This window comes from Halyomorpha halys, unplaced genomic scaffold (assembly GCF_000696795.3).
Source record: "Halyomorpha halys isolate HHAL.00 unplaced genomic scaffold, Hhal_1.1 Scaffold607.1, whole genome shotgun sequence".
Classification (NCBI taxonomy): domain Eukaryota; kingdom Metazoa; phylum Arthropoda; class Insecta; order Hemiptera; family Pentatomidae; genus Halyomorpha; species Halyomorpha halys.
The window spans coordinates 842102-864801 of NW_027116321.1; the positions used below are offsets into that span (position 1 = coordinate 842102).

General features: G+C 27.8%; 2 protein-coding genes across 2 annotated transcripts in view; one reads left to right on the top strand and one right to left on the bottom strand.

Moving 5' to 3' along the window:
* Positions 1-15595, bottom strand: part of LOC106684729 (mitochondrial outer membrane protein SLC25A46) — a 17700-nt gene extending 2105 nt beyond the window's left edge. The window contains exons 1-8 of the mRNA XM_014426976.3: positions 15415-15595; positions 12605-12708; positions 9635-9813; positions 8402-8461; positions 7269-7414; positions 4838-4974; positions 2835-2956; positions 1818-1892 (exon numbers count right to left, since the gene is read on the bottom strand). Of these exons, the coding sequence (XP_014282462.1) occupies positions 1818-1892; positions 2835-2956; positions 4838-4974; positions 7269-7414; positions 8402-8461; positions 9635-9813; positions 12605-12708; positions 15415-15595 (1004 nt within the window). The remainder of the gene's footprint in view (positions 1-1817; positions 1893-2834; positions 2957-4837; positions 4975-7268; positions 7415-8401; positions 8462-9634; positions 9814-12604; positions 12709-15414) is intronic.
* Rlb1 lies at positions 15594-19394 on the top strand. The gene is made up of 4 exons (XM_014426973.3): positions 15594-15726; positions 17504-17665; positions 17926-18003; positions 18093-19394. The coding sequence occupies exons 1-4, from the start codon at positions 15691-15693 to the stop codon at positions 19077-19079; spliced, it is 1263 nt and encodes a 420-aa protein (XP_014282459.1). The 5' UTR covers positions 15594-15690; the 3' UTR covers positions 19080-19394.
* The last annotated feature ends 3306 nt before the right edge of the window (positions 19395-22700 follow it).

Here is a 22700-nt window from a genome sequence, read left to right on the forward strand (position 1 = left end):
ATAATGTTTATAGTTTCTATTAATGCCTATAAATAATAATTAATGTCTTCTATAAATAAGAATTGTTAGCTAATCCACTGGAGTCAGTATAGCCTTTAACAGTATAAAGTTTTCCTAGTTATTATAACTTAAATTTTTATTTTTCTCTTGTATTACTCCATGTTTAGTTTTGGTCCATTGTCCACCTGTATTATTTTTGATCAAAGGAAAGTTTTTGTAGAGATTCCTAAATAATTCATCATTTCATTTACTAAAATTATTCTCAGAATATTCTCTAAACAATTTCTTAATAAAATAAGCTATTATTGTGAAGATATATTTTATTCTTTATAATGGTGTATGTCTCCTAATTATCTAAAAGATTCACTAGGTATGGGAGTTCATTAAAAAAAAAAAAATAAAAATAAATTTAATGGTTTACTGGATTTCATTTTCTTTTGTAAAGACTACAATTATTAGTAAATTTAGTTATTATAACAATCATGGCGAGTAACAGCTACTATTTTATCTCTTATTCAAATGCCTTTGTAAATTCATGAGTTATAAAAAATAAATTATTGTTTAGAACATAAATTTTGTATAATAAATATGTATCAAATTATAGTGAAATGTGAATCGGTTTTATCAAACTATGTTTTTAGTATGTTTGTATTTATATGTAAAGATGTTATATTGAATTGTAATTATTGTATGTGTATTTGTAAGCAGTTTGTAACTCAGAGGCGGTTTTTGACCAAATGTTTATTTAAAAGATTAGAATAAAATTGATTCAGACTTTATTAGAAAAAAAAAATATTTTGAGTTCAAAATAATTTTTTTTTTACTTGGAGAGGAGGAGAAATGTAATATCCTCTTTTTAAATAAATAGTTGATATTTATAGATAAATGATTTTAATTACGTTTTTATTTTATGTATATTGTTTCAGTATTGTTTATTTGTTATTTTAAATCAAAAAGCAAGCTAACCAGTTTCCATTATCTAAAATAAAGACGCTTTTCAAAACAAGAAAGATGGTGGTGCGCGTCCGTCCGAAGTGTTCGTTGGGTTGTTTGTGTTTTATAACATGGATTGAAATTTGTCAATTTTTGTTGTTCTTATGCAGTAATTATGGAAAAGGAATAATCAAAGAAGAAATGGAAGAAAGTGACAATTATCGATAGACTAATTACATAGCAAATAAAGCAGAGCGATTGTACTACAATCGATTATTTGGATCGACCGGTGAAAATTGAAAATAGAGGAGAGGAAACAGGGACTCTTGATTTTGCTGGCTTGGAGAGAAGACGTCCGTTCGGCTAGAAGCGGGAAAGACTAAAGCCATTGTTGGGAGTTTAGATATAGCATCATCGTGAAGAAGAGATCAACAATTAACAGGGGAAGCTGTGTAATTGGTTAGTCTTGTTTCAAAATGAATTTATTGTATTAGTAAAATGTCTAGTAATTAAGTTAAAGTGTTATTAGTAGTAAAGTGTCGTTTGTTTCTGATTGCCAGGAAACGCCCTGAGAAAAGATTCTTATGTTATAAAATTATATTATCTGTTAAATATTAAACTTTTTAATTTGAACCCAAGTTATCTTTTATATTTGAAAATAGTTTAAAACGATTAAAATTCCATTCATTTTATTTTAGTAAATTTATGATTATTACATAAATTATATTAAAAAAGAGGATATTACAATATATATATATATATATATTTCTAGAAATCAATCCTTAATAATTTATTTTTTTATTTTAATTTATTTAGTATTTTGAGTACCCTGATTATCTCAAGAAAACCAGCAAAATGTTTTACAAAATGAGATGAAATATTACCTGGTTAAAATAGCAACAACAGAAAATCCGTTGTCGAGATTATCTATAATTGTCCTAGTTCCTTGTAAATGTAATCTATAACAAAAGAAGAAAATAATTGCACCACAATGTTAATAAAATTTCTTCGTGAATTATTATAAATTAACTTACTTTAAGTTAAAAATATAATTATAGCATATATTATATTAGAGTAGGGCAGGAGTAGAGGTTTACGATGGCGAGTAAAGGTAATCGGATGGGATTAAGCCTAAGGTTAAAAGCGAAAAGTTGTAAAAACTGAAATTATGTATTTAAGTTAGATGTATGGCTGGGATGATATAGAAGCATTAGCATGATACTATATATCGACAATAATTGGATTATTGTGTTATATGGTACTAAAATTGACTAACAGACAGTGTCACTTTATATTATTGATTTTACAGTTGTGTTTCATTTTTTATAATTTTCTTAATAGCTCGATAGTTCAAATGATTTTATTATAATGAACATTACCTAGGTCTTATTATCATTGAAGTAGTTCTACAGGGCTTAAATTTTCAAAATGATTTCCTCTCTTTATTAAAAACCTAAAATTTTTTTTCATTAAAAATAACTGACATTCACTCATTGTTAGTAGTAGTGAAAAATGGATAATTATAAACCAAGTATAAATTTAATTATCAGCTAAAGGAAAAATATTTTCCCAGATTGAACACAGAGTAGCAATATAGATGCATAATGTAATATCGGAAACCAAAAGATTTTATACAAATTAATATCTAACATTTGAAGTCATAGAAGGTATTGGAGGGTGCATATATTTATCATATAAGATGGGTGGGAAAACAAATGTACCATATATGATTTTATGTATCATTAATACTTATACTTGAGATAATTATTTAATTTTTACTCAAAATATCTATGTAAGCAAATTGTGCACTACACCAGATTTTGTTTTTAAAAGTAATGATGTTGGGTTAAATACCATTTATACAAATACAAAACTTTTATTGAGTAGATTCATAAGCTCACCTGTGCAATATAGTCTCCAAAGGGTAGAATAAAACATCAGCACCTATTAATGATATAAGTTGTGCAGTTACTTCGATTTCTTGCAACAGAGACTGGTTCATCCAATCCTTTGGATAAGCTCCCTAAGCACACAAATAAACCAAATTTGAATATACTTAAAACTAATAAAATATAATTTTTTAAAATGCTAAGGTGAAGAAAACTTCCAATTAGAATATATTATTATTCTATATCTTGTATTTGTACAACATTTAAGGATTTACCCCATACTCATGTACGAAGTATCCTGAAATCGTAACAAATAATTTAGTCATAGCAACAATTTTTTAAAATATTTTATATGTATATAATTAAAAATCTTTGAATCTATATTTACCTCATATTTGTCATTTATATCTATTTCTATTGGGAAAATTTGTCATTTATATAAATAATGTGGTTTTAACAAATGGTTTAAATTATATGTATATAGATGACAACATTTCACGATACAAATAGATGTAAATGACAAATATGAGGTAAATATAGATTATAAGATTTTTAATTATTTATATAAAATATAGAAAAAAATTATTGATAAGATTAAATTATTTGTTACAATTTTAGGATACATAGTACATGAGTATGGGGTAAATCCCGAAACGTACAAAAAGAAAATATAGAATAATAATATATTCTAATAGGAAATTTTCTTCACCTCAGCATTTTAAAAAATTAATATAATCAACTTCTTAGAAAAGAAAATCCATAATAAAATATAATGCATCAGCATATAAACTATCTTCGACATATTAAAAGACTGATTATTTTATATTAACTATATTCGCGCTACTGTTGTTTGAATTTCAATTACGTAGCTTGAAATGCTTGTGAGTGTAGTGTAGTCCCTAATTCCTTCAAATGATTTATGACACATAAAAACTTTTTTGATCTTATTTATTCCTAATTTTACTATAATGTGATTTCTTGGAATTTTATTTAAACTACCAGATTTGTTTCAAATTATTATTTGAACTTAAATAATATCAATTATTCGATTCATTATTGCTAAACTTTTGAAATTGATTACTATTTACTGCTCATGAGTTTGTCAACTTATCTCAAAATATCTTAATCAATTCTCAAAATAATAATTTAATAAAATTGATTAGGATAAATTAGATTCTAACATTTATTGACAAGATTACAAAATACAGAACAGAAGCCCTTCTTCCTAATTTTATTCATTTTTTTCATTTCTTCCTAATTTGATTTGTTTCAAACTATTATTTGAACTTAAATAAAATCAATTATTGGATTATTTATTGCTAATGTTTTGAAACTGATCACTACTTATTGCTCATGGGTTTGTCACCTAATTTCAAAACAGCTTAACCAATTCTCAAAATAATAATTAAATAAAATTGAGCCTTACAGATTAAATTCTAATGTTTATTGACAACAATCATAATTTGACAAGATTACAAAATACAGAACAGAAGGCCTTCGTCTCCATTTTATTCTTTTACACTTTAATAGATATTTCAAGTTTAATTAATTACATATTATTTTTATTTTAAATGAATTTCATACTTATTAAGTATACTTCTGAAATAGGGAGATGGATAATCCTTTTTCCTCTGATGATTCTGCTCACTAACAGATAAAGAAACTTGGAAGTGAGTTTATTTCCTAAGACATGGTAAATAACAATTTTTTTTTTACTTTTAAGAAAAAGAATTCCTAAAAGAATAAAAGCAATGTCTAAATTGAATGAATGAAAAAAAAATTCACAACATACAGGAAAGGCGGGAACTGAAGTGAACATAAATAAAGAAGACAACAAAATATCTCTAATAGAGCAATAAACAATAAGATATATCCGCATTAGTACTTACAGAGTTCAAGTTTTGGTTATTTAGAAGTCAGAAACTTCTATACCAGAAAATTACAAATATCTACAGTTATAAAAAATATATTAAATCTACTATAATTAGGAATACTAAGTAATTCTTGATCAGTACCTTTCTTTCAAACTCTTGTCTGCAGTTGATCTGCATACAGGCAGAAGCGAAATTTTTTATTAAAGATTGAAACATACACTTGAAAGCGCCATGTACTACGGTCGGAACTACAAGACTCCAGACAGGTAACATCCTACCTAGGAATAAAAGAAATTTCCAGTGATTATATAAACTAGTATTTGAGAAAGCTCCAGTAGAAAAACTATATTCTAGCTTTTTAATTGGAATGAAAATTGTAACTGTATTAGTTGGTCAGTGACAGGAAACAAGATGCCAAAATATGACACAGGGCAGAAGAAATATGAAACTGCCATGTCCCCAAGGAAGAACAGCATTTCAAAAATGTTTTCCTGTTCACTGTTACTAACACTTCATGCTTTATTGTTACTAGATTTAAAAAGATTGGACCCTTATTTTTCCACTGGATCTTTCGCTCATAAAAAATACTTTACACATTTTGTAATTATAAACCTAAAATATGAACCATAAATAAGACTACCTAAATGCAACCCTTCTAATACTTGGATTATGATTAAAAATCTATTGGACACAGTGTAAAAATTCCCGGTTGTTGTTAAATTTATACCTACTACATACATTAACAAGTATAACCACCACCTGCTTCGTAATGAGATTTGTTAGAAGAGAGGAAATGTCAATAGAAAATTCAATATAAAAAGAAGATTCCGGACAATTCATAACACTAAAGATATTTTTAGATCAACTGATTTTAATATATCTTTTATTGAAAGAAGTGCCAGTTTACATGAATCCAGTACAAGTTAAAACAAAAATCTTTGCTCTCATTTGTAATAGATTAAATAAGAGAGGGCAGTAAGCTATAGTTTATCCTAAGTCAATCATGACTGAGAAACAAACAATTAAATAAAAAATGGCTTCTAATTAACAATATGTTATTTATGAACTGCTATCTTTCTTTAGCGGTTAGTGGCAATTGAAGTAAAAAATATAGATATCATATTTCCCTAAATGAAGGTAAACATTCTTTATCCAAAATTTCTTCTATAATATGAGGGGCTGATCTATAATCGGATTTAGGAAAATTTGAGGAATTTTAGATCAATGCATACATCATTTTTGCAATAGAGTTTTTATTATGTGATAGGGCATTGATATAGTTTATATTAACAAGAAATGATAATTGATTCACATCTTCGTGAGAGAAAATTCAATAAAAATTGTGTTCATAATGGGATCTGAGATGACAAACACGTTCAGGGCCCTGTTTCACAATAAAGTACAAACTAATACTATTAGTCTTGTCGATTTAACTTAATACAATTACACTGACTTGTACAATAGTAACTTGTACTTTAGTACTTTTTAACTCCTGCAATATCACTAATAGTCCTCCCTATTATGAAAAAAATAAGTATTAGTATAACTAACACGTTGTTTCTATACTTGTATTTTCAACTAATACTATTAGCTTTCATTATGAAACAGGCCCCTGGACTGGTCTAATGGTATATCTAAACTGAGAGTTAGGACCAAAAACAAATGTTACATAAAACCAAAACAGAAGAATAGCTGACCTTATAGTACTTAGGATATATTAACAGTTATGAAGGATTTCAGAATACTAACTTAATAAGGTAAGTTTAAGCTAAGGAAAAAAAAAGATCAAATAAGTACACAAAATTATCAACAGAAAAATAAACTGACTCGATTGGAACTTGGAAACCAACCAAAATGAATTAAACAGAGTAGTTTTAATTTAAATGTGATTTATTTTCCTTTCGATTTAAACCATTTCACAGTTAGAAAAATAATTTTTAACACATTTTCTCACAGAAATGGATAAATTAAAGACGTTTTTTCAAATGAACTACTGATTTTCCTATAAAATTGTAAAAACATAATTCTATACTTTTAATATCAGTATTTACGTTCTGATATCAAAGCTTCATCATCATATTTTAAAGATATTATGATTTATCTAAATAATACCTAACTTAAGTATGTTGGTTCTTTCTCAAATACATTTGTTCAATTTGGAAATAAATTTTTGATTACTAATATAATTTTTTTTCTCCAAAATATTTCCCTGAAAATTATTTTTAAAATCAGGTTAACATTTTAATGGTAGGTTTACTTCTTTTGGAATTTAGACTATCAAAGGGTTCGTAGTCATTGTGTAGGTAACATTCATAAACAAATTGCTAAAAGAATTAATATTATTAGAATATCAGAAAGCGATAAGATATGATTCCTTAATTTTAAAGATAGCAATGAGCACTTCATCTCCTCTCGGTAAACTTTGAAGACCATAAAGTTTTCATAAATGATGATGCTGTAAATAAAATGAATTCATAATGGGGTAAATGAGTGATCTTTTTGTATATTACTACTATTATAACTGTTAAGTTAATTATGATAACATAGTTATTGTAATTGTGTTAACATATACCTTTTTGAGGATTACTTATGTTGACTAGACGATAGATCCCTTCCCTGAAGACATCAAAAACACCAGGCTTCTCACTTGCGATATCGCTCTGAACGGTTTCGACGAGGCTAGCTGAATAGAATGGAGTGATCACAGCCAATGTAATGCTGAAATGGAAAGAAATTGTATCATAGTTGCTACAGGAATTATCAAAAGCTCCAATTTTAGTTTTGATTGAATATAGAATTGAATAAATATGGTAGTAGTGAAACCTCTATGCAATGGACACCAAGTATTGTTAGGCCTTTCAAATTTATTATAGTAAGTATTAATTATCACCTATGAAAATTCCTAGAATGACTGATTTCCCTAATTAAGTATATGCACTAAAAAAAAATAAAATGTAAATTTATAAAACACATAACCTCCTTCTCTCTCCACCCTCCCCTCCCTTCGAACTTCAGAATGGTCAGGGAGGAAGTAAACAGAAAAAAAAAATACTAGGAAAAAACTATACCATCAGGCTACTTACATACAGTATAGTAGAACCTCGGTTTAACAAATATTTAAAAAAAAAAAAAATCATGTTAACGGATTTCACATGCTTATATATTGACCTCTTTAAAATGAATTGAGTGGAATTCAACATCAACAAAACATGTACTGTATGAAAAATAATAGCCACACAATAAATCAAATATGTTCAATGAAGTTTTGCAAAGATTAATGTACAGACACGCCTAATCATTATAGTGAAATGAACATTTAGAAAGTAAATTATATAGAAGATTATATCCATACATCTAAAACAAATTTAAGAAAACAGTCTATTAATTTTTATTATAATTTATTTTTCATAACAGGCCCAATTTAAAAAAAAAATAACATATAAGATATAAAAAATAAGGAACAATTATAGAGAATGCATTGTATGAATGATGGGATGAGTTGGTGCGAGTATATAGCAAGATTATGGAATCAATAGAACTGTTTTATTTTAAGTAAACTAAACAACAGGACAAGTAATCGTTTACAAAATAAGGTTTATTAGAAGATAACTCCAAGATTAAAGGAATTCTATAAAATGTAATTGAAACGAAATTAAGATACATTTTTATTCAGATTATTTAAATAATCTCCAGATAAGCTCTTACCACTTCAGCAGAATATGTTGTCCCATTGTTTTCCAGGAAACAGTAGTCCATGATATTTCTCTGAAAAACATGATATAATTACCACCATATTGAAGCGATAAATAGATATAGCTAAATATAGAAATACCACATTTTCATCTATTAATAATTATGACCATTTGTATTAAAGCAAAAATGAATTGGTCAGGCTAGAATAAAAAATGATCACTGTTGTAGACAAACTGTTCACAGTTAAAGAAAAGTCAATTCCATTTTAGGTATTAAAACTCCATAATTGTTCTTTCTGACACCCGAAGAAATCAAATTCAATTACATTCAGCTATAATTTTTATAATATGTCTTTACAGTTCCCTAATATCAATTGCATTTAGAGTCACCAGATGAAAATGTCAACCGTCCCTTGTTGCCTATTGCTTCCGTTACTAGAGAAAATTAATATAAATTGAATTGATAAAGTGGCATTAAAATAACAGTTATGAGCAATTTTTACTTCATTATGACGAACAGCTAAACAAATTCAAAGGATTCTAAACCACTCGTCAGTAAATAGTGAGTTAGGTTCTGGAGCAAGGATTGGCACTTTCTCAGACTCGTCTTATTTCATGTTGGTTTATTTAGTATCGGATTGTTTCATATTTTGTTTTTCCAATTTAATTAAGTTTTATACATTATTTTATTTTTTTAGTAGTGCCTGCCACTAGATTAAGAATTTCTTTTATTTAAAATATAATAAATATGATAACTGCCTCAACTAAGTTCTTCTTTTTTTTTTTTTTTTTTTATTTCTGAGTAAGGGTAGAAAAGTGCCAGAAAGGGAAATAAATGGTCCAAAATAAAATTTTTAAGCAACTATAATTAAAAAAAAAAGAAAGGATATTAGTAAAAATAATATATTACATAAAATTTTATTCTGATTTTTTTTTCTTCCTGTATACATTAAAAAAAACAATGGAAAAACCCTCAAATGCTCATGATCAGACAATTGTTTATTTTATATAGACGATACAGAAACGCATCTATTGATGTTAGAGCTGAACAATAATGGCTGAGTGGTAAAATATTGTCAAGATATAGAAATTCATTGGTATCAGCCCGTAACTCATAAAAAGATTTTTCACATCAGCACTATGATGGAATGTCTCAAATTACTTTTTAGTTGATAAGTTCTTTTCATAGAACTGAATATAATTTAAATTTTAAGCGGATAATGATTTATTTAAAATTATTACTCACTTTGGCCAATTGGTAACTTTAGAGACTATGTCTTCTACAGCGAGGGCCATACCCCTAATCAGGAGTACGCTTCCAATACCTTTCCATAATGTCGTTATACTCTGACTTCGATGTAGGTGAACTATTACAGGGAAGAGGGTAAAAGGTACCAGGTGGAACCTTTTGGCATTGTGATTCACCTATAAAATATACATTTTTAAATTATTAAGTAATAAACAAATATTTTCATTAAAATGTTTACAAATTTCAATATCAAATGAATTGAAGAATGATATAATTATTTTTAATTTTATAGACCTTTAGTGTTTGAAAAATAATGTCTAAGATAAAAAAAGAAATATATATACACATATTGGGTTGTAAAATAAGTTTGTAACATTTTTCAATATTTCAATTTAATCCTCTCTGTGTTTATAAAATCATGTTTACTTGGTCAATAATGTTTACGTATTCTAAAAAAGGATTAGTTAAGGTGCTTTTATGCACCAGTTTCAACCGAGATTCCTAATCTTAAGTGTTATTTTGCTTGCCCAAAATGAAAGAGAAAAAAATTCATTTTAGTCATTTAATGATTTTTTATTTTTGAAAAAGAAAATCTACTGCACAGATGGTTAACAAAATTTACAGTGTGTATGGTGATGATGTCTTAGGAGAAAGCACCATCCGTAAGTGGTTTGCTCGGTTCAGAACTGGAAATTTTGACTTAAAATGCAAAGCTCTCGGGTCGTCCTTTAACTATTGATGATGACCAAATTCAAGCACTGCTCACAGACAACCCTCACTCTACGACATGGGATATCGCAGAAACACTTAACATATCTCTTGTAAGTGGGGGCTGCGGGATATGTTTCTCGAAGTAATATATGGATTCCTCACAATTTGACGGAAAATAATTTATTGGACCGCATATCCATTAGCAATTCCCTCCTGAAACGCAATGTTACTGATCCATTTTTAAAGAGGTTGATAACTTGGGATGAAAAGTGGGTCCTGTACAATAATATTGTGAGGAAAAAGTTCTGGGGGGAAAATGAAGTGACACGTTGGTAACAACTCCAAAAAAGGCTGTGCATTTAGTGGGATTGGAAAGGTGTCCTTTATTTTGATCTCCTCCTGCCCAACCAGACCATTAATTCTACAGTGCCCAGTTGAAAAAATTAAAGGCAGCAGTTGAGCAAAAGAGTCCATCATTGACTAATCACGAAGGCATAGTTTTCCATCACGATAATGCCCATCCTCACGTGTCTTTGCAGAAGTTATTGGAATTTGGCTGGGATGTGATCTCCCACCCACCCTATTCACCAGATCTTGCCCCAAAAGATTTTCACTTACTTCGGGCCTTTCAAAACTCTCTTAACGGGAAACACTTTAATTCGCTCGAGGACTGCAGAATGAACTTAGAGGAGTTCATTGTGCAAAAACCTGAGAAGTTCTGGGAGGACAGAATTAAAAACCTGAAAGATGGCAACATTTAACTTATCAAAATTAATAAAAGAAAGTGCTATTAATAATGTGATAAAGATGTTAAAATCAAATTAGTTATTTGTATTTGTACATATTTGTTTTCTTAAGGTAATAAAATATTTCCTGAATGTGAGGGCTATTATCGTCTAGTAAAGTTGCCTGCAGTCTGTCAGTACGTGTTTAACAGTTAGTGGTGCATTAAAGTTGGCCTAGATTCTAGACCAACATTTAGACAGTAGACTCTAGATGCTGCTGACAGTAAGTATTCTTGAGTTAGTCAAGTGCATCCAATGCGTAGTCTAGTCAGTACTACTTTGTGCAATCTGCAGCTTTTGATTGATCTGTTCCATGGAAGTACAGTACTCTATATTTGTTTTATGTTGTATTGGTCCAAGTTACGTGCCATTTGTTTAATATTTATATTGTCATTATAGGATAAAGATCATTGTGGGGAAATCAAAGCAGTCAGATGGAGGGATGAATGAAGCAGATTTGGTCGCTTGGTCAGCTTTATAATTGCCCGGGATGTCATTGTGTCCTGGTATCCAGATGAACAAAACTATTTGGTCAGTCCAATTTAATTTGTTGATTATTTGAAATCTGAGTACTACAACTGAAAAATACATTGTATTGTATGAAATATCTTTACTGAATTATTATTAAATTAGAACCCAACATTCTTTCTGTTGGTAGTAATAAATTATTAGTGTACTCAATATTTATTGAACTTCTTATATGCTGCAAGTCAAAAGTTAAGGACCTAAAGTTTTGTTGTGGAAAAACTGTCTTAAGATAGTGCTTATACATTTTCAACATAATCTACCTAATTTTAGTTTAATCTCTATTTTCTTCATATATAATCTTTTCACTTTCTTGAGATTAATTTTAATTGTTTAAATAAAATAATGTGTATCAAATAAAGTCTCAAAACACTCTTTATTATTTCTTTAAAAGCCCAACGTTTAGGCAAATTCGACCGTCCTTAAAGGCAATCTTAAATTACAAATTTTCAACTCACATCAATAATTCCAGTCAAATTACCATATTTTGTCATTCTTCACATAAAATTCTAAACTTTTTTAATTACAGATCAAGTTAACACTATTTTAACTTTCTCATCACAATTTTCTATTTTCTGTTTCAATATATATTAGATAGTAGCAACAAGATATTAATTTTTTTAATTGTTTTCCTCCATCCTGTCAAGCATTGTCAATTACTTAGGTCAAATTATAAAAATGATAAATAAAAAGTAAGTTAAATTTGATCATTGATTTCAGTCATTAGCACACTGAGTGCTGATTTTGAGACATGTTTGATACAGTACATTTTTACTAAGATAAGGCCTAGAAAATTCCAGCCTCAAGATAGAGGTTTGTAATATATTCTAATAATGTATTACAAACTGTTTCATAAGAGTCCTACCTCAAGACCAATACAAGTCGATCCATGTTAGACATATTGAAATTAGGTTCAATAAATAAATACATAAAGAAAAATACATGCCTGACATTGTCTTCTTAAGACGAGAAAAGGATGACTAAGGAGGTTTTCAGTGATAAGAGTTGTTACACCAATGCCAACTCCGATAAATTTCTGTATCTGAGCATCTGAAAAAACGAACCCAACATTAGATAAATAACTTGTTTGTTTAAAAATTTTAACAGCTAAAAATAAAGGTTATTAATATTTTTCTTTAAGCAAATGAAATTAAAACATCATAGAAATCATTAAAAAATCTGTTCTTAATTCATGCCTTTATAAAATAAACAAATAGATTAACGTTTAACTGATTTGTTTTCTTGGTAAAAGTAGAGCAGATTTATGTCTGTTAGCACGAGAATGATTCACATTCTTTCCTTAAAGATCACCCTAGTCAAGATTCCTTAATTTAGAGTCAAGCACAGAAAATATTTCCTACATCAATGGTAGGATCCTACATCACCAGGGCTATTATATTTTTGCAGAGATTTTATATAAATCTACTAAACTAAAATTTTAATAAAACATCAGCACCGAAACTTTCTTATCTTCTTAATATTTGTTTACAATAAAGTTTAATTCCTTATTTACAACATACTAAACTTCAAATACAAATGCTAAAAAATGTAATATAATTTGACAAAACTTTTTGTCGAAATTTAAGATGATTAAAAAGGCCTAGAAATTTTAGAATTTGATGTGCATTATTCGCTTTACAATATTAAGATACTGAGTAAAACCATATTATATATTTTTACCTATTTTATAACATTTTAAAATTTACATGTTTCATACATCTTGATCATTTAATTAATTGATGAATAAATTTTGGTTGATGCTTAACTTTTTATTCATTTTAATCACTATTTCATCCAAATCGGAAAAATATATGGAATTTATCTTTATAATTTTATTTATTGATTTCTCAATGTAACAAGCATTATTTCAAGTAAGCTTCTAGGTTGATATTTGTTGTGATTAATAATTCACAAAATTTCAGGTATCTTGGTAATATAGCAAACCTAGTGACTCTCTCTTCGACTTTGAAGTAGGGAATATCGAGGAGGAGTTTGCACTCTGCTGCTATTATCACTGGCCTGATCTACTTTTACAATTTTTTTCAGTTAAGCATAAAAAGTAATTAATTTTTATAAATTTTAGTGTAACTTCCTAATATCTGTTGGTTTTATAATTTACTCGTAATACTTCATGCTTGATTATTAACATAAATTATTTTACAATAAATTCCATAAATAAAAATGTTATGAAGAGTACACCTAAAAATATCAAGATGAAGTATTAAAAAATAAGTTAATTCATGAAAAAAATCATTTAGATTACAAGAATTAAAAGTTGGCTTTTGTGTCCATTCTATTTTCCTAATTGTTCAACGATGATGGATGTATATATAATCAATATGAAAGTAACAAAAAAAAAATTGAAAACTGGTAAATAAAACCAGAGTTTTAGGTGAAGGAAATACAAAATGAATGAACGCTGTACAATTTTTATAAAATGATTGGAGAAGTTTGTCAGGGAGTGCGGTGAGCAAAGAACAACATAAATAAACAAAACCATATTTATTTATTTTATGCCGACGTTTCGACCTGAGTTTCAGGTCTTCATCAGGGCTATAGAACAAAAGACATAACAACAACATTTAGAGAAACATAAAATTGAAAAGGAATCATATACAAACAAATTTGGAATTATACAAATTAAATTTGAATTGAATCATAAATGATAAAAAATATAAAAATAAAATTATCAGTTATCAATTTTTTTTCATTTATGATTCAATTCAATAATTTGTATAATTCCAAATTTGTTTGTATACTATTCCTTTTCAATTTTATGTTTCTCTAAATGTTGTTGTTATCTCTTTTGTTCTATAGCCCTGATGAAGACCTGAAACTCAGGTCGAAACGTTGGCATAAAATAAACAAATATGGTTTAGTTTATTTATGTTGTTCTTTGCTGACCGTACCCCTCCCCCTCCTCCCCCGACAAACTTCTCCAATCATTAATCTACAGTCAACTATCTACACCTCAATTTTTATAAAATATTTCAATGACGTTTTGGCAAGTTATCATCTTCAAATATATCAATCATAATTCAGATTAAGTCAATTGTTTTTAATATTATAATTAAATAGGTGCATTAACTGCACCTAGTGTTCACATATATAATAGATGTCAATTAAAATTAAATTCCTGGACTCACATTAAATTCAAATGTTATTCTGAATAGGACTGATATCTGGAAAAGGGTACTTGGGGTTCATATCTAATCAAGATCTTAAACATAATTGATAGTCCAGAAGATGACTTGTTTGCTGAGATATTTTTGAAATAAATGCAATAGTTTAATTTTTAAAAGAAGGATAAAACAGTGTTATTTTCCCAGGACTTATTGGAATTTAAATATTCTTAGAAAAAAATTTAAATGTCATAGCTGAATTACTTAGGTACTAATTTGAAGAAGTTAAAGGTGACAAGGTCATCTTTCCTTAAATTAACAGTTTCTAGGAGTTTAGGGGTAGGTCAGATGATTGTCATTTAAATAAGCTGATACTGGTTAGGTTACTCCTTAGGCCTGATTATGATAAATGATAAACTAAATAGTAAAATAACCTCCAGATGTCTAATTTAAAATGAACTGATCAAATTAAATACCTGGCAAACATGACCTATTACATCACCTTTGTACAATATTGTGAGGTTAACTTCTAGTCATTGAAAATTGAAGTAATAAATAGGTCGATGTTTGTACTAATCATTTATTTAAAAATCAATGAGATATCACCAAATTAAATCATTGGGAAATACCTCACCATCATCTTCATATACTGTGTTAGGAATCTGCTTAGGGAATGTCTGCTGCAAATCTATACTGTTCGGTCTTTGCGTTCCTCGGAAAATCTGTCTTTCATATTCTAAATCGTTGTAAATTTCTCTGTAAGACGAGTTGGGATTGTAAGCGCGAGGACCGAAGTAACCTTCCATACCTGCCATTTTGTGGTCTTTCAACTAGAATCAGCTGATTGTGTTGTGCTCGATCTGCCGCCAAACACCTTCGCTCTATCTGTGTTTTGGTTTTCATGTAGAAGATGGAACTCCTTACAACTAAGAGGTTGAACGACCAGGTTTGGATAAATTAATTTATAAATAAATTAGGTTACAATATTTCGTATAACATATCGACAAACACATGTAAATTTTCTTTAGTTGCTTCAGTACAAAAACAAACCTCTTCAATGCTCTTTATTGAGCTTATTTTATTCTGAAGTAAATGAATTAATCATTTTTAAGTGTGTTATCTGTCATTAATTCAACGAATCTGTTGAAGTTTCCTTAATATACTCTGGTGAATCATTAATTTAAACTAGAAATCAAACTCCTAATTTTTTATTGAACCAGAATTTGAACTATTCTGAAAATTTTTCATTTATTATATTAATGTACTTCCTTTTGGTTTAATCAATAAGATCTCCAACAATTATTGGTTATTATCTTCATTATTTACTTATGTTTATTATTTGTAAACAATGTTTTTTTTGTATGGTAAAAGTTATTAAAATATGAAAATTATCTATAACAGTACATGATAAAGTAGAATCTTTCTTGAAAGGTTGAAAAAAACAAATAATTAAGGTACTGAGAAAACATTAAATTGATCTCTTGAATTCAACTTCATCTTACTAGGCGTTAGGTCATAAAACATGGTAACTTTTTGGCATTACCAGATTCTTTAGGTCTGATCTCAAGAATCTTTTGTCAATTTGTTTTTTTTTTATTATGTTAGAGTAAGTACTTGTTGGGTGAAGATGAAACACTGTATTCCTGTAGGACTTGCTTAGTAAATAACTTTACACATTATATCAGCATGCTAAAGTAATGTAAAAGCTAAAATACTCTGTGAGTTGTTCTTTCAGTGTATGAAACAAATCTCTTTCAAATAGTGGTTCAAGTATAGCATTATTTTATACATATTCTTCAAGGGTTTTTATTTCTGTTTAGAATATTTCTTGTATAAATACTACGACTAGAAAAACAAAGTACAGCTTTTCAAAAAAAAAAAACTTCTTTGTTAACTTGCCTAAGCAATTGCATAAAAATTAATAACTAGTTATAATATGGATTTTTTTCTGATGATCAACTATTTTTAAAAATGATATACTTATGGATCTCTACAAGGATTACTCAGTTGTATATCTAACCTAATGAAGCCTTTCTATGCCACACCATATTTTGATAAATTTTTAGTTACCTATTTGCTGTACCATGATTTAATGAATTTACATCTGAAAAAGATTTTAATTCTTTTTTGCTATTGATTTTATATTCACTCAGTCCAAGTGATCTCCATAACTGTTCATAGGATTTGTTGTTTCATAAACCCTCTTCAAAAATTATTAGGCCCCAGAAACCGATTTATTATAGTTTCACTTTAAATGAGTGGTTAAATTATGTTTTCCATTGACTAACCTTTTAAAGCCTCTTTACATCTCATAAATTTTTTTAAATGCTCGAATGAGACTGGATTGCCTATGTCTTTCACTTCTAAAATAACGTGGTTGTGCATTTTATGTTTGTAGAACATAGTGTTTAAATGTTTTTTCCTATTATGCCTAAAAAGCTCATTAAAAATTTATTGTTGAATTTTATTTATACATGTATGTTTTGATTTTTATTTATCTAAATTATCAGTTGAATTATTTACCTTTCTTACCAGTATCCATTAACTTTTGAAAAATGATCCTGTGCTACTTATTTATTAATAATTACTTTATCAATAATTATCTAAAAAGATTGATTGGATTTAGAATTTCAATTTTATTTTTATTTTAATAGAATAATTGTTTGTGTTGTAAAAGCAATATATTATAATAATTAAAATCTTGATCATTTTTATTGTTCCAGATTGTTCTTATGCGAAAAGAAGTGAAGAGAGCCATTGTTCATCAAATTCATCGATTAACTACCGCAGCAAAACGGTTAAGAAGTAAAAAAGGCACAGAAGAACAAAAAGAAAAAAATGCTATAAAAGCAGACAACATGGTTGCAGAAATTTGCTTATTGAAGGTATTTTTTATGATTGATTAATTTCTATTTTCTAGTCAATAAGTAGAAAATATGACGTATTACTCAAGTCCTAAAATTTTGTGACTGCTTTGTATTTTTAAAATGTTTATGTTTAATACATGTGTAACACAATTTCATTTTGTCTTTTAAAAACTCAACATAAGGCAAAAATTATTTTTAAAAGATACCCTTGTGTGTTAATGGAAATATAAATTAGTTGTGAAATTTTTTTATTTATATTTTAATTTTTTTTTTTTCAGAAAATGAAACCTGATGATGTGTCTGTTTTTGGATTGACAAACTTTGAAGAAATTGAAGTAAAAAATTTCATAAGTAAAGTATGTATCTATATTTTTTCTGTTTTATTATTACTTACTTTTTGTTGCCTTAAATTCTGTCTTTTATATTCTTAATATTTTTGTTGTAGCGAGTTATTGCTCCAGAAACTAAGGCTATGGCTAAACTCTGCCTTCGTAAAAACTTGAGAAGCGTAATCGATCAATTTATTAAGGAAATTGGCTCAGCACAAAGTCGTTTAATGGAACTTCTTGATGAAAGGCAGCAACATAAAGAGAAAAAAGATAAGAAAAAACTGAAGGAAAAGGGAAAAAATGAAGAATCAAATCATGCATATGATGATACATCAGATTCTACCTTAGATTCAAGTGAATCCATACCTGATTTAGTACCAGCACAAAGCGATCATGAATCATCTGATGAAAAAATCAAATTATTAGATATTATTAAAAATGAAGAAAAAAATGGTATTGAAAATAAGTTAAATATTTTTAATAGAGTCAAAAGAGAAGAAACTCGTAAGAAACCTGTTCAGGAAGAGAAAAATTTTCAAGATTCCACTGATGCAGACAGTGATAGTGATTTCATTGAACATGTTGAAAAAGGAATCAATGAGCATAGTAATGATAAACAGGAAGATAAACATACAGAATTCACTAAGATGGAAAATAAGCCATTAGAAAGGAAGAATATTGATCCTTTTTTTATGACCAGGGACAATAGCGAATACCGTACGTATTGTGACATTGGAGCTAATGCGAAAAAAGATAAAGATGTAAGTGATAAAACTAATCTCGATGATGATGATGATAATGATGATAAGAACTTTAAAAATAATTACAAAAAAGGAAATTATAACAAGAAAAACAATTTAAAAGATGATTCTTTTAACAGAAATAAGAATAATCAAAGATTTGATAGTAGAAAGACAATTACTTATTTAGGTGGTAGTGACAGAAAGTCTTTTGATAAGAAAGGATTTAGAAGAGGTGAAAAACGACCTTCCATGGAAGATCCTCAATCCAATGTGAAACTGCATCCATCATGGGAGGCGAAGAAGAAGTTGTCTGTTTCAACAGTACCCTTTCAAGGGAAAAAAATCACATTTGATGACTGATTTTAGTTAAGATTGTACTTTCATGTTGTTGATTTTACCTTCTTTAGATAGTTATTAATATTCTGTTGATCAGAAATGCTAACATGAAGTCAATAAGATAATACAAATACCAATTAGGTAGTAGAACTTAGTTATACTACCTTGAGATATATTTGATTTTATCAGTTAATGTTCCTTTATTGTTTATTAATTGGTGTCATATTTTTTTTTTTTTTTAAAGATAGTTGATTAATTTGTTGTTCGTTTAAAAGATATGTTTGTATATTTTATTTTGTATTTTAATTGTAAATACAGACAATTTATTTATTTGTTTTAAAACTGTTTTGTTCTTATACCTATTGTTTAGTATCATTATAATTTTACTGGTAAGGCTGTGAATGAATCCCTTCTTGCCTACAGTTACCCTCTAACCAAGTCAACTCCTTGAAAAGAAAGTGTTTAACACTAAGTGAAAAATGAATGATTATTAATATGAAATTGGTGAATGAACACAATCTTCCTTATTTAATTATATTAGTTTATTTCACAGACAACAACATTTCAGGGTTATCCCCCATCCTCAGGTTGCTGATTAACTTTTTTATATATAATATATAGAATTTTTAATAGAAAAAGAAGAACTATAATTAAAGTAACACAGCATAATTCTTTGGTGCTTTTGAAAATTAAAAAAACAAAGAAAAAACATTATTAAAGAAGAAATGAAGTTCACAAATGTGTATAAAAACACCATTTAATTGATTCAAGTTATGGTACACATATAATTCTCTAAAACCTATTTAAGTTTGTTTCTCAAGTAATATAAGATTTATTATAGTCATCTTAAAAATTAATGTGTTCAACAGATTTTAGAGTAAAATTGAAAGACCATATTTTCATTAATTGTACAGCCAGATATTTAAATATTTTCTCTCTACAAAAGACAACTACTTATCATGGAATAATGAATTTCAAAAAGGGCTCATGAATTGAAATTTATCAAGAGATAAAACTGAATATTTTTTGTAACCATTGTATATATTTGAGCTACTTTTTTTCTTCTAAAATTATTAAATATTGGATATGTTATGACATAGTAAATATTTTAGGCTCATGAAGTATTGATCTGTATAAGTTCATGAAAAAAAAAACAAAAAGTACGTTTGTAATAAACTTGAGATGAACTCTTCTGGAAATTAGGATTTTAATCATTCAATAAAAAATAATAATACGTAAAATGTTTGTGGTAATAATGAATGTTACAATTAATAGATGGGACTAAATACTTTTAAATGTAATATAATTTAATTATCTTGAACCGTTTATAATTAGTTATGCTAAACCATAACTTCTTAAGTAATATTAATAGAGTATTGAACTCAAACAGTGACCCTATATACCGATCACTTTGCAATTTTTTCAACTTACTTAAACCTGAAACATAACTAATATTTAGACTAAGTTAAAAAAAATGAAAGTGCATCAACCAACTAAGAGCAGAAAACCTGAAGCTATGAATGTTATATGAAACTACACAATGGAAGCAAATCCCTCATTTTCGAGGCAAATGAACTCTGCCCATTCTGCAAAAGCTATTTACCTTTAAAGAAAATAGACATTATATCCTAAAGCCGCCCATATCCATATCTTGCGACCTGCTAAACATCCAAAATATATTAAACATTGACAATGAAGTGAAACCAGATAGACTATGTATACAATGCAAGTAGCATGTGAGTAGTTTTCAAAGCTCAATTAATATTTGTACTTATGTTATGTTCCAGTTGATTTAAAATAATTCTGATTATTATTAAGTTTAATGTAATGGAGTAAATATACTACATTTATCATTTTGTATTATCCAGTCTGTTTTATCTTTTGTTTATTGTTTTTTTAATGGAGTACCAGAGTCAGGTTTTGTTATAAAACTGTATCTTTAATGTAATGAAATTTATATAAGACTTTGTCTTTCACAAATAAATGTATATTCTATTCTTTTTTATTCTAACAGAATTTAAAAGATTAAAAAAAATTTTTCATCTTCTGTTCCCCTTCCAAACATATGCTATATGTACATATTTATTCTTCCATATAAAGTCCTTAAGCTTATCTAGAATAGATTATATTTGATGTTCCTCTTGAGATGATTGAGATCTCTGTAAAGCTTTTTTTATGGAATAATCTTCTTCCTGATAATCATAAATAGTTATTGGTAATACTGTTCTACTCCAGGCTTATTTGTGGTAGAGATATTGTGCTTTCATGAGTTTTTGTAGGTAATAATGGTTAGAAATACCTCTTTCCTTATTTGTTGAATGGAAACTCTAACCATAGTCATCTCCTTCATAAAGAAATAGCCCCATAAAGAAATAATGTTACTAATAACTGAAATAATGCTCAAGCATGTTGAAGCATTCATAGCTACGTTTAGAGGAAATAACACAGGGGGTCGTGAGTAGAACTTAATGTTTATTTATGTTTGTTTTAGGAATATACATTTTTGAGACCCTATGCAATTTCTGTAAATGTATGTATATTTATGATTGTTTAATGGGTATAATTTATCTATATAATAATGGTAGGTATAATTTAACAATTTGATGAATTACAAACCTGTTTGTATTCAATTGAATAATTTCATACTTTTGAGAAATATTTTATTGTTTTATAAATCTTTTTCTTTCACTTTTTGTCTCATCTATAGGAACGTCCCTTTTGTTGTGTGGTGAGGTACATGCCTATTAGCTTATTAATATTTTAAAATAAGTGTGTGTTTTTGTGTAATTTGTAATATTTTATTTCAAATTTTTTAAAGGTTTTTAGATATTTTAAATTAAAGCATTGTGTTAAAGGAAAACAAAGGAAGCTAGAAGAATGATTAAAAAAGATTTTTAGAGTGTTCATGTAAAAGGGATAATGATGTTTTGATTAGGTTTGTGAAAGATATTAACAATCCCTTATTCTTAATGTGATGTCAAGTTTTTTTGCCTGTCATTCATCCTGACAACTCGTAGGTAATTAAAATGCTTTAGATTTTGGCTAAATTTTTTCCACTCAAAATTTACTGTGTTACTAACATTTTTTCCCAAATCAAGGGAACTTAACTAATTAATGCTATTGTTGTTGGTTTATTTATATCTCAATGATGGGTAGTTGTTATGTTGTGCACTGAAGAAAACCAATATTTTTGGGCTGGACCTCTGATTAAATCTTTGAAGTCATCTCTCTCCATAATTTCCAGGATTATGCTTATGTATTTATTTATATTGGTAATTTATTTGTCATAAATTCATGGTGTTTAGAAAATTCACTTTTCACAACGCTAGGAGTGATCATAGAAATCTCTGTCTTAATATGTACAGCTGAGCATTGATTATTGAATCTTATTGTGGCCAAAGGGGATTTAATTTAATGTAAAATAGGAAGAAAGGTGAGAAAAACAAAACTGTATTTTAAATCAGATTTAGCTTTTTCTCAACATATTTTATTTATTCACTTATATTAAAATCAAGTCAATTCAATCTTGGCTTGATTTACACCTTGGAATATTATTTTTATTTGCTTTAAAATTATTTTAGAATGAATTTCCAAGAACGTTTTGGTCAATCCACCTTATAGACGAGAAGGGGTGCATGAATCTTG